At 39.7% G+C, this 20,016-nt stretch overlaps 1 protein-coding gene across 4 annotated transcripts in view; it reads left to right on the forward strand.

Annotated features, from left to right (window-relative positions):
• The window catches only part of arhgef10la (Rho guanine nucleotide exchange factor (GEF) 10-like a), a 125,159-nt gene that overhangs the window by 68,540 nt on the left and 36,603 nt on the right, over positions 1-20,016 (forward strand). For all 4 annotated transcript variants that reach the window (XM_067586494.1, XM_067586495.1, XM_067586496.1 and 1 more), the window contains one exon: positions 9,805-9,926. In XM_067586494.1, the coding sequence (XP_067442595.1) occupies positions 9,805-9,926 (122 nt within the window). The remainder of the gene's footprint in view (positions 1-9,804; positions 9,927-20,016) is intronic.

Raw genomic sequence — 20,016 nt, forward strand, 5'->3', positions numbered from 1 at the left:
GATTGAACTTAATTGTAATGTGTTTGACTTCCCTGCAAATGTCTAGTTCTAAAGAGATTAGAAGATTAGAGATTTTCATTTATTAAGTTATTTTATAATTAAAAAAATATTTTACCCCCAAATAATAATAAGGAATACAATGATATTGCAATATGAATATGCAAATAAGTCCATTGTTATTTAAAAAAAGGTCAGAAAGAATCATAATTCAAAGTTGATTGTAGTAGCAACTAGATCACATGCAGTACAAGTTGGCTCACACATACACAGCAACACTGTTACAAACTGGTCCTCATCAAATCATTCATTTGAAAACAAATGGTAGACAAGAGGGCGGGGTGATGGTTTTCATTGAATCCCTTGGGGAAATAGATCAGCACCAACCTGGTCAGGATGACAATTACATGTTAATTGTATTACACCCACACTTTGCCTTCCCATTTAACCAAATGTAATTACAATAAGGGAGTTGTTGATTTAATTTCACGGATGGTGTACTGTCACTGAGGCTTCCTCGTCATTGCAGGCAGAGGCAGGCCTGCCCTGTGCTCAAGAGAGACAGTTGAATCAGCATTTCAAACGCACCGAACCATGGGCTTGTTTAGTTTGAAATGGGTGCCCCGCTCCGAAATGTCCCTGAATGGTGTACACCACAAATAGCTAATGTTCTCATGCATGATTTAGTGAGTGATTAGACATCACAAAACTCAGTTTTCCAGACCCATCCTCACACTAGTGTTTATCCTGTTACCTCCATTTACAGGAAACACAGCGGTATTGTGGTATTCTCTGTGTCATATGTGTGAATATCAGTGGCTTTTAGTGACATTCTTGCATGCTGTATTAAAGTCCTATCCCATCAATGAATTGCCCATTAACAATGCCTTGTTAATTCTGTGAGCTTTTCTGTGAACTCTTTGCACCTTGAGCATTTCCATAACATTTTGCAGCCTGTGGTTTGTGGTGGTTTTAAAAAAGTTTAACTGGAGATTGTTGTACTTTAGCAGAATGCTGAAGCTGCTCCGGTAGTCAGGCTTTACATTATATAATATGGCAGCCAAGCCCGATAAGACACGTTTCCAATAAACAGCATTTGTCACTTTGTGAGTGCATGGGGTGTAGTTATGAGGCCTTTAAATAGAAAGTGAGAATTACCCCACAGTGGTGCTTCGCCAGGAGCCCTGGGGTCCATTAATAACCTGGTGTGCCACTGCATCTTTTATGCCTCTCCAAGTAGCCCTACTGTTTCTGATGTGTCTTCGTGAAATAGCCAGAAGCATTGCCTAATTAATGGACTTTCTCACTGCAGAATTAATTGCTTCCTACCATGCAGTCCCAGCCCTTTCAGACAGGGTTAAGGCTTCAGACTTTGATGGCCCTCACAAGAAGAGGCCGTCAAATCATGAGAGATTGCTGCCGAGACGTTGGAGACAGAAGCGGAGGAATGAATGAGGGAAAAGCAAGAGAGATGTTGAGGGTGTGTGGGAGTATGTGTTTATGTGTGTGTGTGTGTATGTGTGTGTGGAATGGAAGGGGAGGGGTGTGAAAGGATGATTGAGACAAGCAATCAGTCCCACTGCAGGGAACAGAGGGCAGGCAGGGGGCTGTTGCCTGCGGTTACACTGCTAAGTGTGCTGGTCTCTCGCTTTTTCCCTTGCATGTGGATCAATAGATGAGTGGAGTGCGGCTAGGAGGTTCTGGCACACACTCTGACACGCCTTCTTAATCCACTGTGTGATAACCTGTGCCATGCCGATGTATACCGCACAGGAGACAAGAGAGGGGGGAGAATGCAAAATCAGCCATACCACATGGGCTTTAGGGAAGACTGCGAGGGCTTTACTTTCATTAGCCCAAGGACTCAGATTGCTTGGTTGCCATGGTGACTGATTTTATGCATTTGTTCAAATAACATTAGCTCAACATTATGAGCAACTGTTATCTTTTTGTTTTGTGCTGTTAAATTATGTCTACTCAATGCATTGGCTGAAAAGATTTCCTTTGATAATAGTTCTTATAGAAACATTCAACAGAAGCCTCCCCCTCAAAAAAAAAAAAAAAAATTTACTCTGTATGTGCTGGCAGGATTTTTCCTTAGCCCTAAAATTAATCTGTCAGACAGCGAAGATTATCTTCCTATCTCTCTATGCTCAAACATGGGAAATGTTTATGATGAGTAAACATTATCACGGATTTAATTAACAGATCCCACACTTGCATTGATCCATGGGAAATATCAATTGCACTGGTGTATTTAATTAGTCTATATCTTTGCCCTTTGTGTCACTAGGGTTGATAGAGCGCCATGCTCTGCAAATTAATCTTCATCAGCAAAAGACTTGAAACAAAAGCATGATTGGAATAAAGAAACTGAGAAACTAAATCTCCCTACTTAGTATTCCAACCCTACATATCCACAAATTATGTTATACATAGTTATTGTACAGTAGCTGGGATTGAGTACACAGTAGATGACCTTAACCTTTAGCTTGGGGAATAACATCAGTCATATAGTTTGTCTTTAATTAACACTGTAGATAAATAAACTGCAACATAGCATAATAATTTTTTCTTCAACACATAAAAAAAAAAGATTGTTTCAGAGCAATTAGTTTTGAATATAAAACACCTTGCTTTTGAAATAAAATAACATTTTTAGCTGTATTTTACACACTTAAAGACTTTAATTTGCAGTGGACATTGATGGGACTGTGTGTAGTATTACTGTATTAATATTATGATAATTTATAATATAATATTAAGAGTGATTACATTTCGTAAATCTAGTTTTATGAATACTGGTCCTATAATCCAGTGGTTTTGTTTATCTGATGTACCCCTTCACAGACTCTACCCATCATATATTAATAAAAACAGGTGTATGGGTGTTACAGATTTTTTTGTCATTCAAGACAATGTAATTTTGGAATTGTTGATGTTAAGGTTTTTTTGTTTTGTTTTTTTTTTCCAGAAGATTTGGTCAAATTTGTATTATTACTAGTACCACAAGGACTGAAAGAAGCCAGAAATTTCAACCATTTATTCAGCACTTACAGTCATCCATTTCGACCTCTCTGCTCACTTGATAACTAGTGTTTATACACTCAAAATCAGAAGGTGATGTCCAGGCATTACAGCTGACTCAGGTTGGTGGAAAACATGCTGTTGGTTTATTGCAGCTGGTAGTTTATTGATTAGTATGAAATAAATGTACCAAAGATCAGCCTCACACCAGTCTGTAATGCTACTGGTGTTTTTATTTTCCTCCAAAACCCCCATTATTTAGGTAAAACAAATCAACAAACAAATCATGATTTCCATTTTTTAAACTAGCTGAGCTACTCCATAGTCTTTCCACGTACCCCCCGGCTACTGCAGAAGTTCCCCCAGGGGTACAAGTACCTCTGGTTGGGAATCACTACACAGATCTGTCAGCAGTCAATACATCCATGCAGCAACTGTGGATCAAGGATCGATTTGATATTCCGATTTTCCTAGGCGCCAGAAATAGAAGTCAGTTGTATCTCCAGTTGTATGAATATGAGCTCTGTGATGGACTTTCACTGCCCAAAAGGCAGCTGCACTTAGAGAACCATGATTATACTAATTGAAGTAGTACATCCACATACGTTTTATGTCATATGTTCATGTACTGCTCCTTGACAAACTGCCCAGATGAATTTATGGTCAAGCCAAACTGATGGTGTTTGACCTTTGACAGTGAAATGACAGCTACATCTCTGACACCTGGACCTTTGTTGAAACACCGTTATTCTCTTCTTCTTTTGTATCTATTTATGTTTTCAGGGGTTTTTATTAAGAATTTGCTACAGTCCATGTGCTGTAGTGGATAGTAGCACATTAGTGGCAGAAAAAAAAACCTCATTTGGAATAAGTTTTACAGTACACTGCATGTGGGATCCGTATTCAAAGCTTTCACATTTAACTAATTGACCACCTGCATGCAAAATAACTAGTTCATTGTATTAGTTGTAATATATAACTATGGTTTTGATTTTTATTATATCGGACTGCTGACATTAGTGGCTTTGCTGCAGTTTGCTGCCTGTGTCGACACACTTCCGCAATTTGACACTAATTGGTATATACTGGAAACCACAGTAAGTCGCATGTCCCAGGCCCCTACTTGTAATTACCATTAGGAGGTTGACATGAATGTTTTTTTTTTTCCCAGTCGGTAAGTGCTATTTATGGTAAATCCAACATGATGTGAATTTGATATGAGGCATAATTCAAAAGGCGATGTTACGGGGGAAACATAGAATACATGGAACAAAATGTATGAAACAGTTTTTTTGAAAATATCTTCATTTTCTACAGTCATTATACTACATTATCAAAATTATAGATTGATTTTGTGAGAGATTTAAATAGCGGTTAGTGTTTGATGTACATATATTATATATTTGACAAATGTTATTCTCAAACTAAGTGATCAGTGTTAAGTCTGTCATTCAACATCTGCTCTACATCATCAACATACTGTGTCTATTTTAAATTTAGCTCCTTGCTGTGTAAAATGGGACAGTTGCCTTCATGTAAGTTATTTAGCCTTTGTTTAACAGATAGTTTATGTTGTTGTACTTTTGTCTGAGCCTGTGATAAGACAAATCATAGTTATGTAGATTTCTATGTCTCTTTAATGTGTTTTTATCTGACAACCATTCAGAGGACGGTGTTGTTTGTTCTTCAGTTAAACGTGACAGCGATGTCACTTTGTCATCCGATGCCGCTTCGGTCCACACTTGCGTGCCGTTATTATGGCAAACATGGTTCTGAAGAAATCTTACTCCTAGTCTAGTTGAACTCTTGATCCTTGTTGCTATCTGAGCGTTGGTTACTAACCTTTAGGGTTAGCTATGGATATTTTTGATTCTGTACAGAAGAACTGGCTGACTGCCAACTCGCCAGAGAGAGAAAAGGTAATTCTATGTGGTATGCTCTCTCTCTCTCTCAGAGATATAATACATTATACTTCTGATTGTGTTATTTGATTTCATTATTTCAAAACCTGACAATGATGTATTTGTATGTTTATTGAGTGATCAAGCAATTCTCCACTGCAGTGTACTCAGGTAGTAGTTTAAATGTAGTGGCTACTAAACATACACAATATAAAGTAAGTTATTTTTATGTTTATTTCCTATAACTTTAATCTACATAACAAAAAATCTGACTTTACTTTAAAAGTAATGTATCCACAGATAAATAACTTCTGAACTAAAGGATAACAGCTCTTGATTGTTATGTTTTCCTGTGTTTAGAGGTTCAACTGATGAAAATTAATGTGTATATGATAAAGTGTAGCTGTGTGTGTGTGTGTGTGTGTGTGTGTGTGTGAGAGAGAGAGGGTGCGCGTGTTGAGGTGAGTGGCCTGCGTGTTCCTATTTAATGCCGTTTTCAATTTAGGTCTGTGCTTATCATTTGTTCACTGTTATTCATCATCATTACTACATGGCAAAGACTGAAGGTTAAGGATAATTTGCGATCTCTCACAACCGCTTTCTCTCTCTGTCCATTTCTGTGTATCACAGTCTCTCTCTCTCTCTCTTTCTATCTTTCTGTGTATCTATCTCTCTCTTAAATCGGTAACCAGATCCATTTTTACTGACAGACGAATTCAGTAAGAGAAGTCAGCATACACACATGGAGCATTATTTATGCTAATGTAATAATTAGCTGAAGAAAGTTGATAATTAACTCAGAGGTCAAGGAAATCACTGGACCTGCTGCCCCACCTGCAGCAATCTGCCTTCAATTGAAGTCTTTGAATAAGTGACCTCACGCAGAGGCAGAGGCTCAGTCACGGATAGTCAGCCCAGAGGCCAACCCCGCCCCTAAAAAAATATGAATTATTAAAGAACACTTGAGATGACTGTAAATATAAATGATTAAATGATTTAAAACTCATAATTATCTATCCCATTCTTCACAGTAACCTTGCTTATAGCAGAGATGATTTTTCACTGTGTTATGAGAGAGATGAAGTACTTAAATGGATGTACTGCACTTAAATTGTGCAAGATCTTAGTGTGGACTGTTTGTCATGAATGCCTCTTCAATGAATGTACTGTGTAAATGTAAATCAACACTTTGTTATGGCTTGAAAAAATAATTTGACATACATAATTTGCTCTTTACTTTCAGTGTGATTAAAGTGATTGAAAGAAATGAAAAGTCACAACACAAAACAAAAAAATCGATAAGAATCTTGATTCTTATCTCTTATGATTCTGAATCCATTCACAAATGTCAAAAATTGATTTTCTAAATATTAGTTAATAATGTGATGTTGTCGGAATGAAAAAAGTGGTGACGCACCCAGAAAGTCTTCAGCACGCACACATATCTTATCTTATACACATATCTATATCTTATCTTAGTTCTTCAAAAAAGGCAGCGGTTGCAAGCATTTTCAAACTGATTAGAATTTGGTGGTCAGAGGTCAAAGGTCAAGGTCACTGTGACCTCACAAAACACGTTTTTGGCCATAACTCAAGAATTCATACGCTAATTATGACAATGTTTCACACAAATGTCTGATAGGATAAAATGAAGTGATGACATTTTATATTCAAAAGGTCAATAGTCAACTTCACTGTGACATCATAATGTTCTGCAAAAACACTTTTCTGGACAACTCAGGAACAGATGAGGAGATTCTGACCATATTACACATTCGGCCTGATACTGAATTGGTGACACTAATCTTTGTTGCCCACTTTGAACCTGTGGTGATTGTATAGATCTTCTGTGCTGCCTGGTTAAAGATGTGTGTGAAGTATCCGAGTTTTAGAATTTGTAGCTTCTTTGCAGCAACATCCATATCTGAAGCTTTGTCTCCTGTCATGGCTACAACTTTATCTTCTATCAGAATCAGCTTTATTGGCCAAGAATGTGAACATATACAAGAAAAATACACTTAATACCTTTTATTAAATTCCTTCAATGTCACTACAAATATTATATCAACTGCAACTTGACTGGTTGGTGGACTGCGAGGCGGTATGTCAAGTTTGATTTAATGACTAGATAATTACCTTTGTGAGACAAACGTGAAGTACTGTATATTGTGAACACCTCACAATATTCGCCGCCACCCAAAGGCTTACGTTAGCGGAGCGGAGCAGCAAACTCAGGCAGTAACAAACAAGACTGGCTGACAAACACACACTGCAGCATTAAACAACTTAAACCGTCTCTGAGGTGAGGAAAGGACCCTGACGCTCAGCCTGTTTCACCTCAACAACCTTACGCCTGCTCAGCGTATCAGACGGCGATGGCTTTCCCACGGAGGCTGCTCCCCACTTCTGGAGATATAGATTAGATTAGATTCAACTTTGTTATTGTTGCACAGTAGCACAAGTACTGAGATAACGAAATGCAGTTTAGCATCTAACAGGAAGTGCAAAAGAAGCAGTAAAGTGCAGTGCGGTGTAATGTACATATGTATAATATATAAATAGAATAAACAGTAAGGGTAAATATAAACAGCTCAAGCTAAGATAGGAATATGATGTAAACTTGTAGATCTATCACTGTGGTGCAGAGTTCAGCAAGGTAACAGCTGAGGGGAAGAGGCTGTTCCTGAACCTGCTGGTCCTGGAACAGAAATTCCTGTAGCGCTAGGTGTCCCTGGCAATGCTGCGTGCCCTCTGTTAAAGGCATACTATGAAGGATTTTCCTAAAAAAACAATGTAGGCTCATACAAAAATAATCCCTCTCTTTCATCACTTATGACCCACTAGAAGTGTGTGGTGGTTTATGTATCTACAGAGACCCTGCCCTCTGCCTGTATTTTCTTATTATTTTGCTGTGTTCGAGACCGGGTGTCAACGTTTGGGCAGTGGGTGTGTAGACCCCAGCCAATAACAGTGCAGGGTGTGAGGCAGGACTCTATAAAAACGAAGCAACCAAGTTACATCGCTGTCTCTCTCCTCTGCTCTCTGTCTGTGTCATGGATGTATAAAGAGTACAGGTCTGTGTCTGTTCGACCAACGGTGGGGCTGAGCTCCCCGCACATACACGCAGAGCAGAGAGGCCGCAGCCAACAGGGTTGTGCGTAGGTGTGGGCGTGTTTATTTGTGCTTTAGAATGTAACTGCTGTGAAACAATCAGAAAAAAATAGCGTTTTATTTATCTGATTCACTGTTTTGTTCTCGCTACCGCCGCTCTCTCTTTCTCTCTCGCTCGTGCTCTCAGCTCGCTCTGGTGTGATTGAGCCGGGAAGGAGGGGCCAACTTTGGATGTCGTGTTTACAAACAGCAACTGACAAATCCTACATAGTATGCTTTTAACGTTAATACTAACACAGCGGAGCACTCTGCCTCCCCCTCATTTTGTTATTCTCATACAGGCAGGAGACTGTAAGATGCTTTCAAATTAATTTATTCATTAATTAATGAGGTTAACTTTTTGAAATAAAAAGGCTGCGGACCATTTATTTTAATTGCCAGTTATGTTTCATATTGTATTTCAGTGGAATAAGGACACCAGTGAATGGTTTAGCACACAGTATACCGGAGCAAGAGACTGAAAATAGAGCCCCCTTTTCATTCAATCGAGAACTGATTCTGCATCAAATCGAACACCCATAATCGAATCGAATAGTGAGATTCCCAAAGATTCACATCGCTAACACTCACCCAGTGTTGTTCATTCCTGTCCTTGATCATTCTTGTTATTTCTCGCTCAGTATAAACATGTTTTGTCATTTATTCATATGTACTCCAGCTTTGAATGTGGCAAGGATTTTGCTCCTCTGTGATCCCCTGCTTGCAAACTGTCAAGTCAGGAGAGTGATGTTATATTAATCTCAGCTCAGTCATTTCATTAGCAAGTTAAAAGAGTAAAGTACACATTTTTAAATATAAAATATTAGATTACCGAAAACATATATTTTTTCATTGTTGTTATAAGCATTCATATTAATCCAAACACCAGTGATGTCACATATCTGAAAAAACAGATAAATGCAAATTTACAACCACTGGTGCTGTCTGTCAGTGCAAGCTAATCTAACTGGCCTTTACGTGCACTACTTACCAATCTACCACAAAAAGAGTGAGAAAACAATGCTCTTATTAAATTAACTCTGCTATTTACTTTTAAAACTACTGTAAATGACTTTAATGCATCTGTGATCATGCCTTCAAGGCAAATTATAGGTAAAGTGTAGCTTTTTCCAAAGTAACCTATGCAAACAAACCAGCAAGCAAATTTTAGCAAGCTGTTAAATTTCATGCACAATTTAGTTTCTGTAAATTGAAATTGATGATTACAAAATTACATAATGAGAGTACTTTGGCAGATTTGCCCAGCACCTTGTCAAGGGTGCACCTGTAGCTCAGAGCTATGAGCGCTGAGATGGCACACACACCAGGCAAATCCATTATTATAACTCGAATACTGCAGTTGCATTTTTCCTGCTGGGACTAACTCACTGTTGATTAAGTACAGGTTTAATCACTGTTGAGGCCCTGTGTTGGCAGTACCTGGCCTTGCCTCCTACAGCAGGGAATAAACCTCTGGCTGATTATAACTTTTGCATGCTAATAACACCATTCATATTACATATCGGAGGTAGGGCAATGTCTTTCTGATTATTTTGCGTGGTTTCGACATAGCTCGGAGGATAATTTTACAGCTTGGCTCAACTGTGGGGGTGACATGTATGCTGTCAATAAGTACAACAACAAAACAAGTTGGTAAAGTACAACAACATCAAGTCGATACCACCTCGGTGAGAAGAAAAATAATACTATTTTTTATTTTTATTTTCAGGAGAGGAGAATTCACCAGGCTGGTTATGTGGAGAGGATGAAGGGAAGACCATGGCCCCATTTTGGTATCCACTGCTTGCCTCTCACATGCCTGTCTTTGCTACAAAGTCACCAGAGAGAAAGGTGAGTCCACCGCTGCCAAAACAAGGCAAAAAATCTCTTGTTAAAGAGAGGACGGTTACCATATGTTCTGAAGTTTAAAACTGTTTAAATCCGATTAAACACAGTAAGTGCATATTTTAAAAGAAAGAAAATTGAATTTCATAGTCTTTTCATATCTGCATGTCATGTGTGTTAATAACATCAGTGTAGCACTTACAAAGCACACACTTCTTTGTTTATCTAGGAGCTCGGGGGCACACAGGGGAAATAAATAAATGATAAAAATGAATACATTAAAAAAAAAATACACTGATTTGTGCAGATTGCAGAGGCAGAAACACCCTCCATGTTTTCAGGGAATTATGTTTCCACCTGCTCATACCAACTTATTGGCAAAGACCACACTCACAAAGTCCTGCTTATTTTACACACAGCATAGATAACTTCATTAATTGTTTAAAGCTACCAACATGACAGCGAGATTTAATGGTAATAAAACTTGTGCACTTTTCTAAACACTAACTAGAACGTTTTTAAACTAGAAAATCTGTTTATTTTTTAAAGATATATGGATTTTTTTTTCCCCCTGTTGGATAAATAAGGACTGTCTTATGTTGACTAGAGATTGAATAAATAAATGAGGCTTTTCAAATATGCTGAAGAGGAGCAGGAAGGTACCAATAAACATCAAAATGATGTTATCATACCACTGATAACATATTTTGGCTGATGCACATTAATAGTTGGGGCGTTTTGTGTTTGTGTCGATGAACTCTTTTGCTCTGTCTCAGACACCCGAGCGTCTCTCACCTCTTAGCCTCTCCTCACCTGTTGCTGCTTTTAAGGGGTTGAGAGGTGCTCTTATGATAGACCATTACTGAAGCTCAGCCAGCTCCACCTGCTTATTCTGGGTTTCTCCTATTAATAATATATTAAGTTGCAATGAGCTGTGCCTGGTTTTAGTCGATGCCTGCGGTCATCAAAATGATCAAAAATGTACTGGTCAAGCCCGTGTGTGTTTGCACCTGGAGATTTAGCTTGCATTTGTGTTTTCGCCCTATTTCAGAAAAATAAAGCAGCCTTACTCATTAATTTGCAGTATTACCTGTAATAGTCTAATACAACCACAGATAATAAAGGGATGGCTCCCTTGGTATAAAGGGAATGGTAAAATATTTGATGGTTGACAAATTTATAACTTCTGCACAAGAATGTCTGGACTTGGATAAAAAAAAACAACTTTATCACAATCACAATTTACATTTACAATATAACAAATGATATTCAAAACCAAACCAAATACTTCCACTTTAGTTTATACATATAAACTAAAATGAATATATAAAAATATGACATGAAAAAGCCTCCCTATGGATGAAGCACATACTGTAGCATACTGTAAGAAGGAATTATTATGTACTTTCATTTGGATGCACAAAATAATACTAAAGCTGATCATGACTAATGAAATATTTAAGAATAAACAATAGAATGGATGGCATCGATTGTGCTTTAGCTGCAAAGATTTTTATGTGTTTAATGTTTCTAAACTGGCAGTGTTTATACTAAGGCCTCCATTACAATCAATCTGTCAAAGCAGTTTGACTTTCACTGATGCTAACTTCTCCTCTTAAGTAGCCATTAGCCCATAGTGGCCATGCAATCTTTATTTTAATAATGGTTTTGTCGAAAGAGATCTTAGTGCCATTTAACACAGTCATTTTCCATTGAATGTAATCAAAGTGCACTTGCCTCGCCCTAGCAGATAAAAATACATTGTCTCGGAGATGAGCTCACTCAAAAATACCTAGACTATTGGAATTACAAGGTGACATGAGAGCATCTCCTCAAGATGCTGAAGAATTTCAATCAATACAAGCTGTTAAGACCTAGAAGCCTCCAACAGATCAAATGGTCAGCACAGGTGAAAGATAGACTAAAAGGGTGTTAGAAGTCAGTGGAAATGGTATGAAATCAATTTGCAGGGACTGAAAGATGATATTTCCAACCACATTTTCAATTGCAATAATGTGGTTACGGGTCTTACTGAGCAAGGTGGGTGGTTGGGGGGAGCCAAATTACCTTGGCCACCAGGGGACGATGTTATAAAGTGATCATGCAATTATCTTAATGGCTGTGGGACACCCAAGCATAAATCAATGTTCCAACATTAGATTAAGACCTATACGCCAACCCATAGTCTGCTAGCCATGCGGACGAGAGAGGAAGGTTAGGTGAAACTGCAGCTGAAAGTGCAGAAAGTGTAGCTCTGACATGGTAGCGGGGGATTTCCCAAAAGATTTCGCAGACGTTCCAGAGTATTCTGCAAAAGTGTGTTACATCTGGCTGGAAGTGGAGCCAAGTCAATTAATATGTTTTGAGCCAGAGGGACCCCCTGAGTCTCTGAGGATCTGCTCATATTCTCCACTTCCTGCACAAACAAATGAAGCACCTGATCACACCAGTAAAGGGCATAGTGTCCATGTCAGTCACATATGTGGTTTACCATGAAATTATTTCACATGGCTTTATTTTTTTTCTGAGACGCATTCAATTCAGCATGTATGTAGGGCTGTAATGTCAAACATGTATGCTTGCACTGCTGAGTATGCAAGTATATGTGCATGTATGTTTCTCTTTTCGACTATATACTGTAGCTATGCACTTTTACACATCACAAGAATGAGTATGTGATAAGAATGGAGGCCTAGGTATCAGAAAGCTGAAGAGGTAAGCAGTAGTATTTCTTTCCCTTTTTTGACTAAAGAGAAGGTAGCATTAAATGGAGTGACTTTAAGTCCTTCATGCAGAGCAGACTGTGATTAGGGGCTTAACTCAGCAGCAGCCCCCCTCTCTGTCTCCATCTGTGCCTCAGCCACTGCCTCTGGGACACACACGCCTCTCTGTGCCAAAGCTCCGCAGCATCTCTTTCTCCAGCTCTTGCAGCTTCTCTTGGCAGTCTGAGTTACAGTGAGTAGAAAGGATGAAGAAAAGGAGGCAAAAAAAAGAAATCCCAGATTAAAAGAGATGTGGCCGAAGGGGCCGAAGCCATTTCCTACAGAAAATAAAGTTCTAAAGCAGCGTAGCATGAACAACACGCACAGGTCACCTAAGGGAGCTCAACCCACTGCTGGCTGTGTGCTGCTCAGCACACCCTGGTCCACACGGTGGGAGCTGGAGAGGGCTACTGGGTGAACTCGTTAGGCACCGGAGATAAACCTTATCACAAGTCTGCTGAGTGAGAACAGCGGGGGCAGACTGACTCCTCTCAATTTATCTCTTTCATTTTCTCCCTGTCTCTCTCGCCCTCTCTCTCTCTCTCTCTCTCTCTCTCTCACACACACACACACACTTACACACACCTAGAGAATCAGACGTTATCGTGGCTAATAGACAAACCACATTCTGATGGGTCCTTGTTGTTTAAAGAGTCAGTGCACGCTCTGTTTCGCTGCCCTCTCTGCCATTTTGAAAGATGATACAGAGCAGGTTTGGCAGTTGGCCCAAAGGGAGGGTGTGAGGTGTTTGGGTTAAGGGATTAAGAGGAGATAGTGTAGCAGAAAGGGTAACAGCTGAACCAGTTTTCTATATAGGAGAACCAGCTGTTAAATGGAACAATTAATATAATTTTCTGAACAACTATTAAGTTGATGTCACTTTTAACAGGATTGATGCCTTTAGAAATGACAGATAAATAGATTACATTTGAATGGGCTGTTCTACAGAACTGTGAGATCACATTTTGTCATTGCTATTATTTGTAAGTCATTTGCCAAACATTAGTGGCTCCTGCTTCCCAAAATATGAAGATTTACTGATTTCTTTCTGTCTTATGCCATGTAAATAGAATACTTTTGGGTTATGAACCACAAACTGTCACTGTATCCTGTTCAACAGTTTTTTAAAAACCTTAACAGATGCCTTTTGTTGGCATCAATTGTAATATTTGTTTGTATTTAGTATCTGGAACTTAGACTAGATGACAACAACCATTCCCTTTCGCTTCCCCGTTTGACTATATGAACCTTTCATCAGCCGTTTCTTTCAGTTCTGTCCAGCAAGCTATGTTAGCCTGAAGCATGGAGGCCAATAATGGATGCATTTATGAAGCCCAATAATCTGACAGCTCGGCAATCTGTATAACAAGTGGCATACGATGGCGTCACACAGTGCATTGGGAACTGAATGGCTTAAATTATGTGCCTGTCTCTATCTAGGACACATATATTTCCTTGTGCACTGTATTTCTGTACAAATGCTCTTTCAGCAAAGCTCTGAAGAAGATCGATGCCTGGTTTCTCCTGATCTAACCGTTTTCAAAGTGGTCCATGTGCATTCTGTGTGTGCACTATTTTACGGTGAGGGGACAGGAATCCCTTGGCCGCATAATGATCCTCAAACTCCTCATATATCCTCCAGTAGGAAAGCACCTCTTCCTCTGCAACTCTAAAAGGTTCTTAAAGATCCAAAGCTACAAAGACTTTCGAAATAGTAAAGGGACATGTTTCCAGACTCCGTTTATGAGGCATTAGGCTAGGACAGGGCTGAGGATGGCTGCTATGCCAGAGCTCTTATAATACCTTGGGGGATTTCATCATGTATGCTTTGAAGTGCGGAATGACAAACTGGAAAAGGGTTTGGGCTGCATCAGGGTTAGCTTCCTTTCTCTTTTTCTGAGAGGATTAGCTTCTGTGTCTCAGCTCAGAAAACCGCAAAGCCTGCTCACATCTCACCCCTAATACACTTCACTAGTTTACATAGATCACACATTTTGTGATTTTTGGATGGAGCGTGATTCAGTCTGGAAATCCATTAAACATGTTATAGGTGATTTCTGTCATTGTCATTTGTGCAATCACACTGTACCAGGTCACGGGGGTCTGTACTTGTTTACTAGACTAGCTGGTGCTTTCGGGGCATGTTGTGCATGTCCCTCTTACTCGCTGTGTCATCCATCTTCCCTGTTGATGGAACGATAAGAGAGCAGCACTGTGCATTCAGCTAGCCACATGAAAGTGACTGCATGTACAGAAAATGAGCTTGTTGAGCGGCAAATACACCCTTCATGGCTATGTTTATAGCATTGTCTGGCGAATGACTGATTTACGGACATAATGACTCAAAGCTCTTAGAGCCAAGATGAAGGAATGGGTTCAATGGTGTATCAACCCCAGATGAGATACTATGTTATGAAATATGGATTAAAAAGGAGAAGGACAGTGTGAAAAGGTGGCCTTTCCCTGATGCAATGCCTCTCTGATGATTAATTTCCTCTCCCCCCTCGAGCCTGTTTTTATTATAATTTTTTTTAAGGTAAAGTCATCAAGTTGACACCTTATGCAATGCTTCTCCCTCTGTTTTTTCTTGAAGGTCGTTTGCTACCTTTCAGAGTAGAGGATATCAGCCACCTCTCTTATTTGTCGAGAACAGACACCACAACGTGGATTAAAAGCTCATTCTAACCACAGATCCATCAGAGTGTAACAGCTCCCTTTCTAACTGTAGTAATATCCTCCTGGTAAACAGAAAAATACAAACAACACGATCTGCAAGTGCTTGAGACTCGTTGGAGAGCACATACCATTCTTTCTTGGAACTCAGTTTTCTTTTTCTCTGTGTATTGCTTCTTAGAAATGTATAATAATCTAGAGCATGTAGGCATTTTTTTCAGGGTCAAATGAATTGTGAGAATGACCAACAATTCTGACTGTACTGTGCTCTATACCTCCTTTTAGGTTGTTTTAGCTGCATCATCATTTCTACATGATTTTAAATCTCTCACTGTAAGTCAGCAGTGGCTACCCACCAGTTTCTTAATTTAGGGGACTTGCTAAGATGTGTTTTCTACTTCTAATTCAAACCCACAAAGCAATGTGTATTCATGAACCAAACATGAATTTTTGCATGATGTTTGATTTGTATTTCTGAGGTTTTTTTTTTGAGACTACATTTTCATTCCACTAGATACTCACCAAGTATCATGCTGATGTTGTCAGGGCATGAAGCAGAACCTAATGTGACATCTACTCCTAAAATCAACAGGTGCTGACTGCAGTATTAAATGCAAAGATACTCCCATATTTCCAAGTTTGTTAAAATAGTTCTGAAGGTTTTTTAGCAAGGATCACTCTGATCTTTGAGAGAAATATATTTACTATGAAATTCAGAATAACATCTGCTGATCAATTTTATTTAATGATCTATGTGTGTTAAAATGCACTGAAAAGCACATTTACAGAAAAGTAAAGTAAATTTTGTAGCCACTCTTCGATGAAGAAGCTCCCGTAAAAAACGGACCACAGTTCTCTCCACAAAAACAGATCACTGCTGCTCATCCTCCAAGTTCAAAGGGGGCAGATAAGCTTTTGGCATGCAGAATATGAGAATACAGAAGAAAGTGTCAATCTAATTTCTCTGTGTGAAGCCAGATCACAGCAGACTTGTCGCTGAAGCTGATATGGCTTGGCCCTTCTGGTCAGCGTGGCTCGGCTCAGGAAAACCCAAATCCAAACACACCAAACGTGTCACTGTCACAAATACAGGGGGCAGTGACAGCGCACAAGCTCTGACTGCTTAACACTCCCGATCAAAGAGGACCTCTCATTGAGGTCAGAGCAGAAGTCAAACTTTGGCATTCACAGAGAACAACTCTGACGGAGTTGTGACAGTTCCCAACATCTTGGCTAATGCACCAGGAGTGTGCAGAGGTCAGACTTTCTTCTTTGTAGATCTAGATCTCTCTGCCAGGGCTAAGCAGCATCAGCAGTCAAGTTTATTGAACTTAAGTAATGGTTAGAAGATACTTTCAAGCTAAAAGCAGCAAGTGCAAGCTGTACTGCCTCCCTTTGCAATAACTTTACGTCCTATTTAACAGCAAACAAAGTTGCAAGAACCACAGAAGCAGAAATGAAACTGTGGTGGGTGGGCGCTCTTGCCATAAATCTTGACTGACAGGTTCAAATTTACTAACAGGAGATGGCTCTGAAGGTGTGATTTTCAGAAATGTAGTGAGCACCTGTGAAATAAATGAAGAAGACTAGAAAATTCACATAGAGATGCAAAGTGTTCAAAGCTTACTAGAATTTTCAAATTGTCCAGATTAATTTTTTACCATACCAAATGTTCTGATGAAAGGAGGTTTTTATAGTAGATGATTTTACTAACAACATGAGAGCATAGATGATTTATATTATGAATGGCTGCCATGCTTGCCAACAGTGCAGCCTTACTGGTTTTGCTGCCAGGGTAGGTCGCAAAGTTGCTGCTGTGTGTGTGTTGAAAAGAACGGAGGAGTATTGAAATAAATAGTACAAATACCCAAGAGGCAGTGTTAGTGCCAGCATGCTAATATAGTCATGCCATCATTACATCGGTCATTATCACAGCGGTCTACATCCCTCCATAGGCAAATACAGAGGTTTCCGTGTCGGATCTTTGCAAAGACTTGAACTGTTCAGAGACCAGTAATCCTGATGCTGTGCTTATTGTTGCTGGAGACTTCAATCAGGTTAACCTTAAGATGGTTATGCCTCACTTCCATCAACATATTGACTGCACCACAAGGGGAATAAACCTGTTGGTTCACCGCTACACGCTATTCAAAAACAGCTACAGAGCAGAATCACTACCCGTGCTCGGGAAGAGCGACCATGTGGCCATCTCGTTGAGGTCAAAGTATGTAAAAAAACTATGATGCATGCCCCAATGACATGAGAGGTCAGGAAATGGTCAGGTCAATCAGAGGCTGCCCTACAGTCTGCACTACATGACACATTCTGGAGCATGTTCCGGGGCACCACCATCGACATCATCAATGACGTCAATGGATTCACTCAGTCTGTGGTGGATTTAAACTGTACCAACTGTACCCTTAACTACAATTAAATCATTCCACAACCAGAAACCATGGATCACCAGAACCATCCGGGATGCCATAAACACATGCACTGCAGCCTTAGGTCTGCAGCCTGGGAACATGGAAAATTATAAAGCAGCAGCCTACAATATAAGAAGAGCAGTAAAGGAAGCAAAAAGGGACTAACTACAATTCCAAGAGGGCAATTCCAGAAGCATGTGGCAAAGTCTAAGAACTATGACAGATTACAAGACCCCCCACCCCGGTGAAGTTCTGATGCGTCACTACCAAGTGAGCTAAACAACCTTTATGCTCGCCTTGAGGCCATCAGCTGCCAGCAAGCAAAAACAGCTGAAGCAGAGGTTAATGGATGGGCAGGTACACTTCTCAAACCTATCACCCTTTCTGAGCATGTGAACACAAAGACAACAGCAGGGCCAGACGGTATCAGTGGGTGGGTCCTCAAACTATGTGCTAGCACCGGTGTTCACAATGATATTCAACCTGTCCCTGGCTCAGTCTGTCATACCCATGTGCTTCAAGAAGTCCACCATCATCCCTGTGCCCAAGAAAACAAGATCAGCCTGCCTGAATGACTACCTCTGTCTACATGTATACCCAGCACACTGGACCCACTACAGTTTTCCTACTAATCAATGGAAGACACCATAGCACATATCCTCCACACCACCCTATCTCACCTGGACAAGAAAGGGATCTATGTGAGATTACTGTGCATTGACTACAGTTCTGTGTTTAACACAATAATTCCCTCCAGGCATCACAAAGCGCAAGGACCTGGGGTTGAACAACTCACTGTGCATGTGGATCCTTGGCAGGTGGTAAGGGTAGGTGGACACACCTCTTCTACCCTAATCCTTAACACTGGAGCATCCCAGGGGTGTGTTTTGAGCCCCATGCTGTACTCCCTGTACACACATGACTGTGTAGCCACTTTCGACTCCAACACCATCATCGACTTGGCTGATTCACTGTGATTGTACCTTATATGATGACATGTGACAAATAAACTTGGTTGATTGATTGATTGAACAAGCTTTTAATTAATTTACTAAACAGCTGGAAGAGAGATTGTGAAAAGGACATGGGATTTTTAATTTGCAGTTGTAATGACAGGAGGTTTACACAAGGTGTTTTTTGTAACTGTTGAGTTGGGCTTTCACAGTTAGTGTGTACTAAAGAGATTAATTTACTGGATGTATGCATAGTTGTCTTATTATAATTTACATGGTAATTGCATCGTACACACTTTGCATTACATGCAAACTTACATGCTTTGTGTTGCTTGAACTGTTCACACTGTTATCACTGTACCACAACACATAATCCTGGTTTCTGAACTGATTTCCCTTTATTACTCTCCTTGTCAGTAGAGGGCAGTGTAGTGTCTGTATATATATCAACAGAGTAGACACACCCACCGCTTGACAGCGAGGTCATCTGCGTAAGGTCTGATCTGTTACTGTGACAGTTAACATACTAATTACAGGGAATCATAGACACTCTCTAGCAATGCCTCAGAGTAGAGTCCTTCTCTGGCCCAGGGTTTCTGCTCACTCTGTACTTGTCAAGATAGCATGCACGAACAAATTATGCTCCCAGAAGGGAAATCCTGCAGATCTGCTAAATGTGGTAATTCGGTCACATTCTTCCTCTGTGATTATACATCAATGCAGAGAGGACGATAGGCAAAAACTGCATCAATTCAAAAGGAAAGGGAAGAAAGCCCTCTCTCCTCTTTGGTTTCCTATTGTGCCAAACCAGTCCTGTCTGTTGCAGTGACATGTTCTCTCCTTATTCTCTTCTCAGCTAATTAGTCTTCCTGCTACTGTTGCACGGACTACTACCACTCTGGATGCTGCTTAATTTATTGCTGTTGTCCAGTGTTAAGATATTTAAGGTCATATCTTTACCTTCTGGTCTCTTTTAGCTGCAAATGTGAACTTTCCATTTAGCTTTTATGTGATTTGGAAAGTGTTTTCATTCACTTTGACTGCTGTATGTTGAAGCTAATAAGTTAACTCCCGTTTCAGTTCTGTCATCAAAACAAACTCCTGAGTTGATTGGGATAAGACAGTTAGAAAATAAAGACAACAATAACAACAACAAAAAGAATGTTTTAAAAATATCATATTATAGGCTGGAAACAAAGGGCCTAAAGTGAAGTGGATTAGTATTTGTGAAACAGTTGTGATTTGTGTTTGTCTCATGTTATGCCAAACAGGCCATAGAATT

This window comes from Thunnus thynnus, chromosome 4, assembly GCF_963924715.1.
Source record: "Thunnus thynnus chromosome 4, fThuThy2.1, whole genome shotgun sequence".
Taxonomy (NCBI): domain Eukaryota; kingdom Metazoa; phylum Chordata; class Actinopteri; order Scombriformes; family Scombridae; genus Thunnus; species Thunnus thynnus.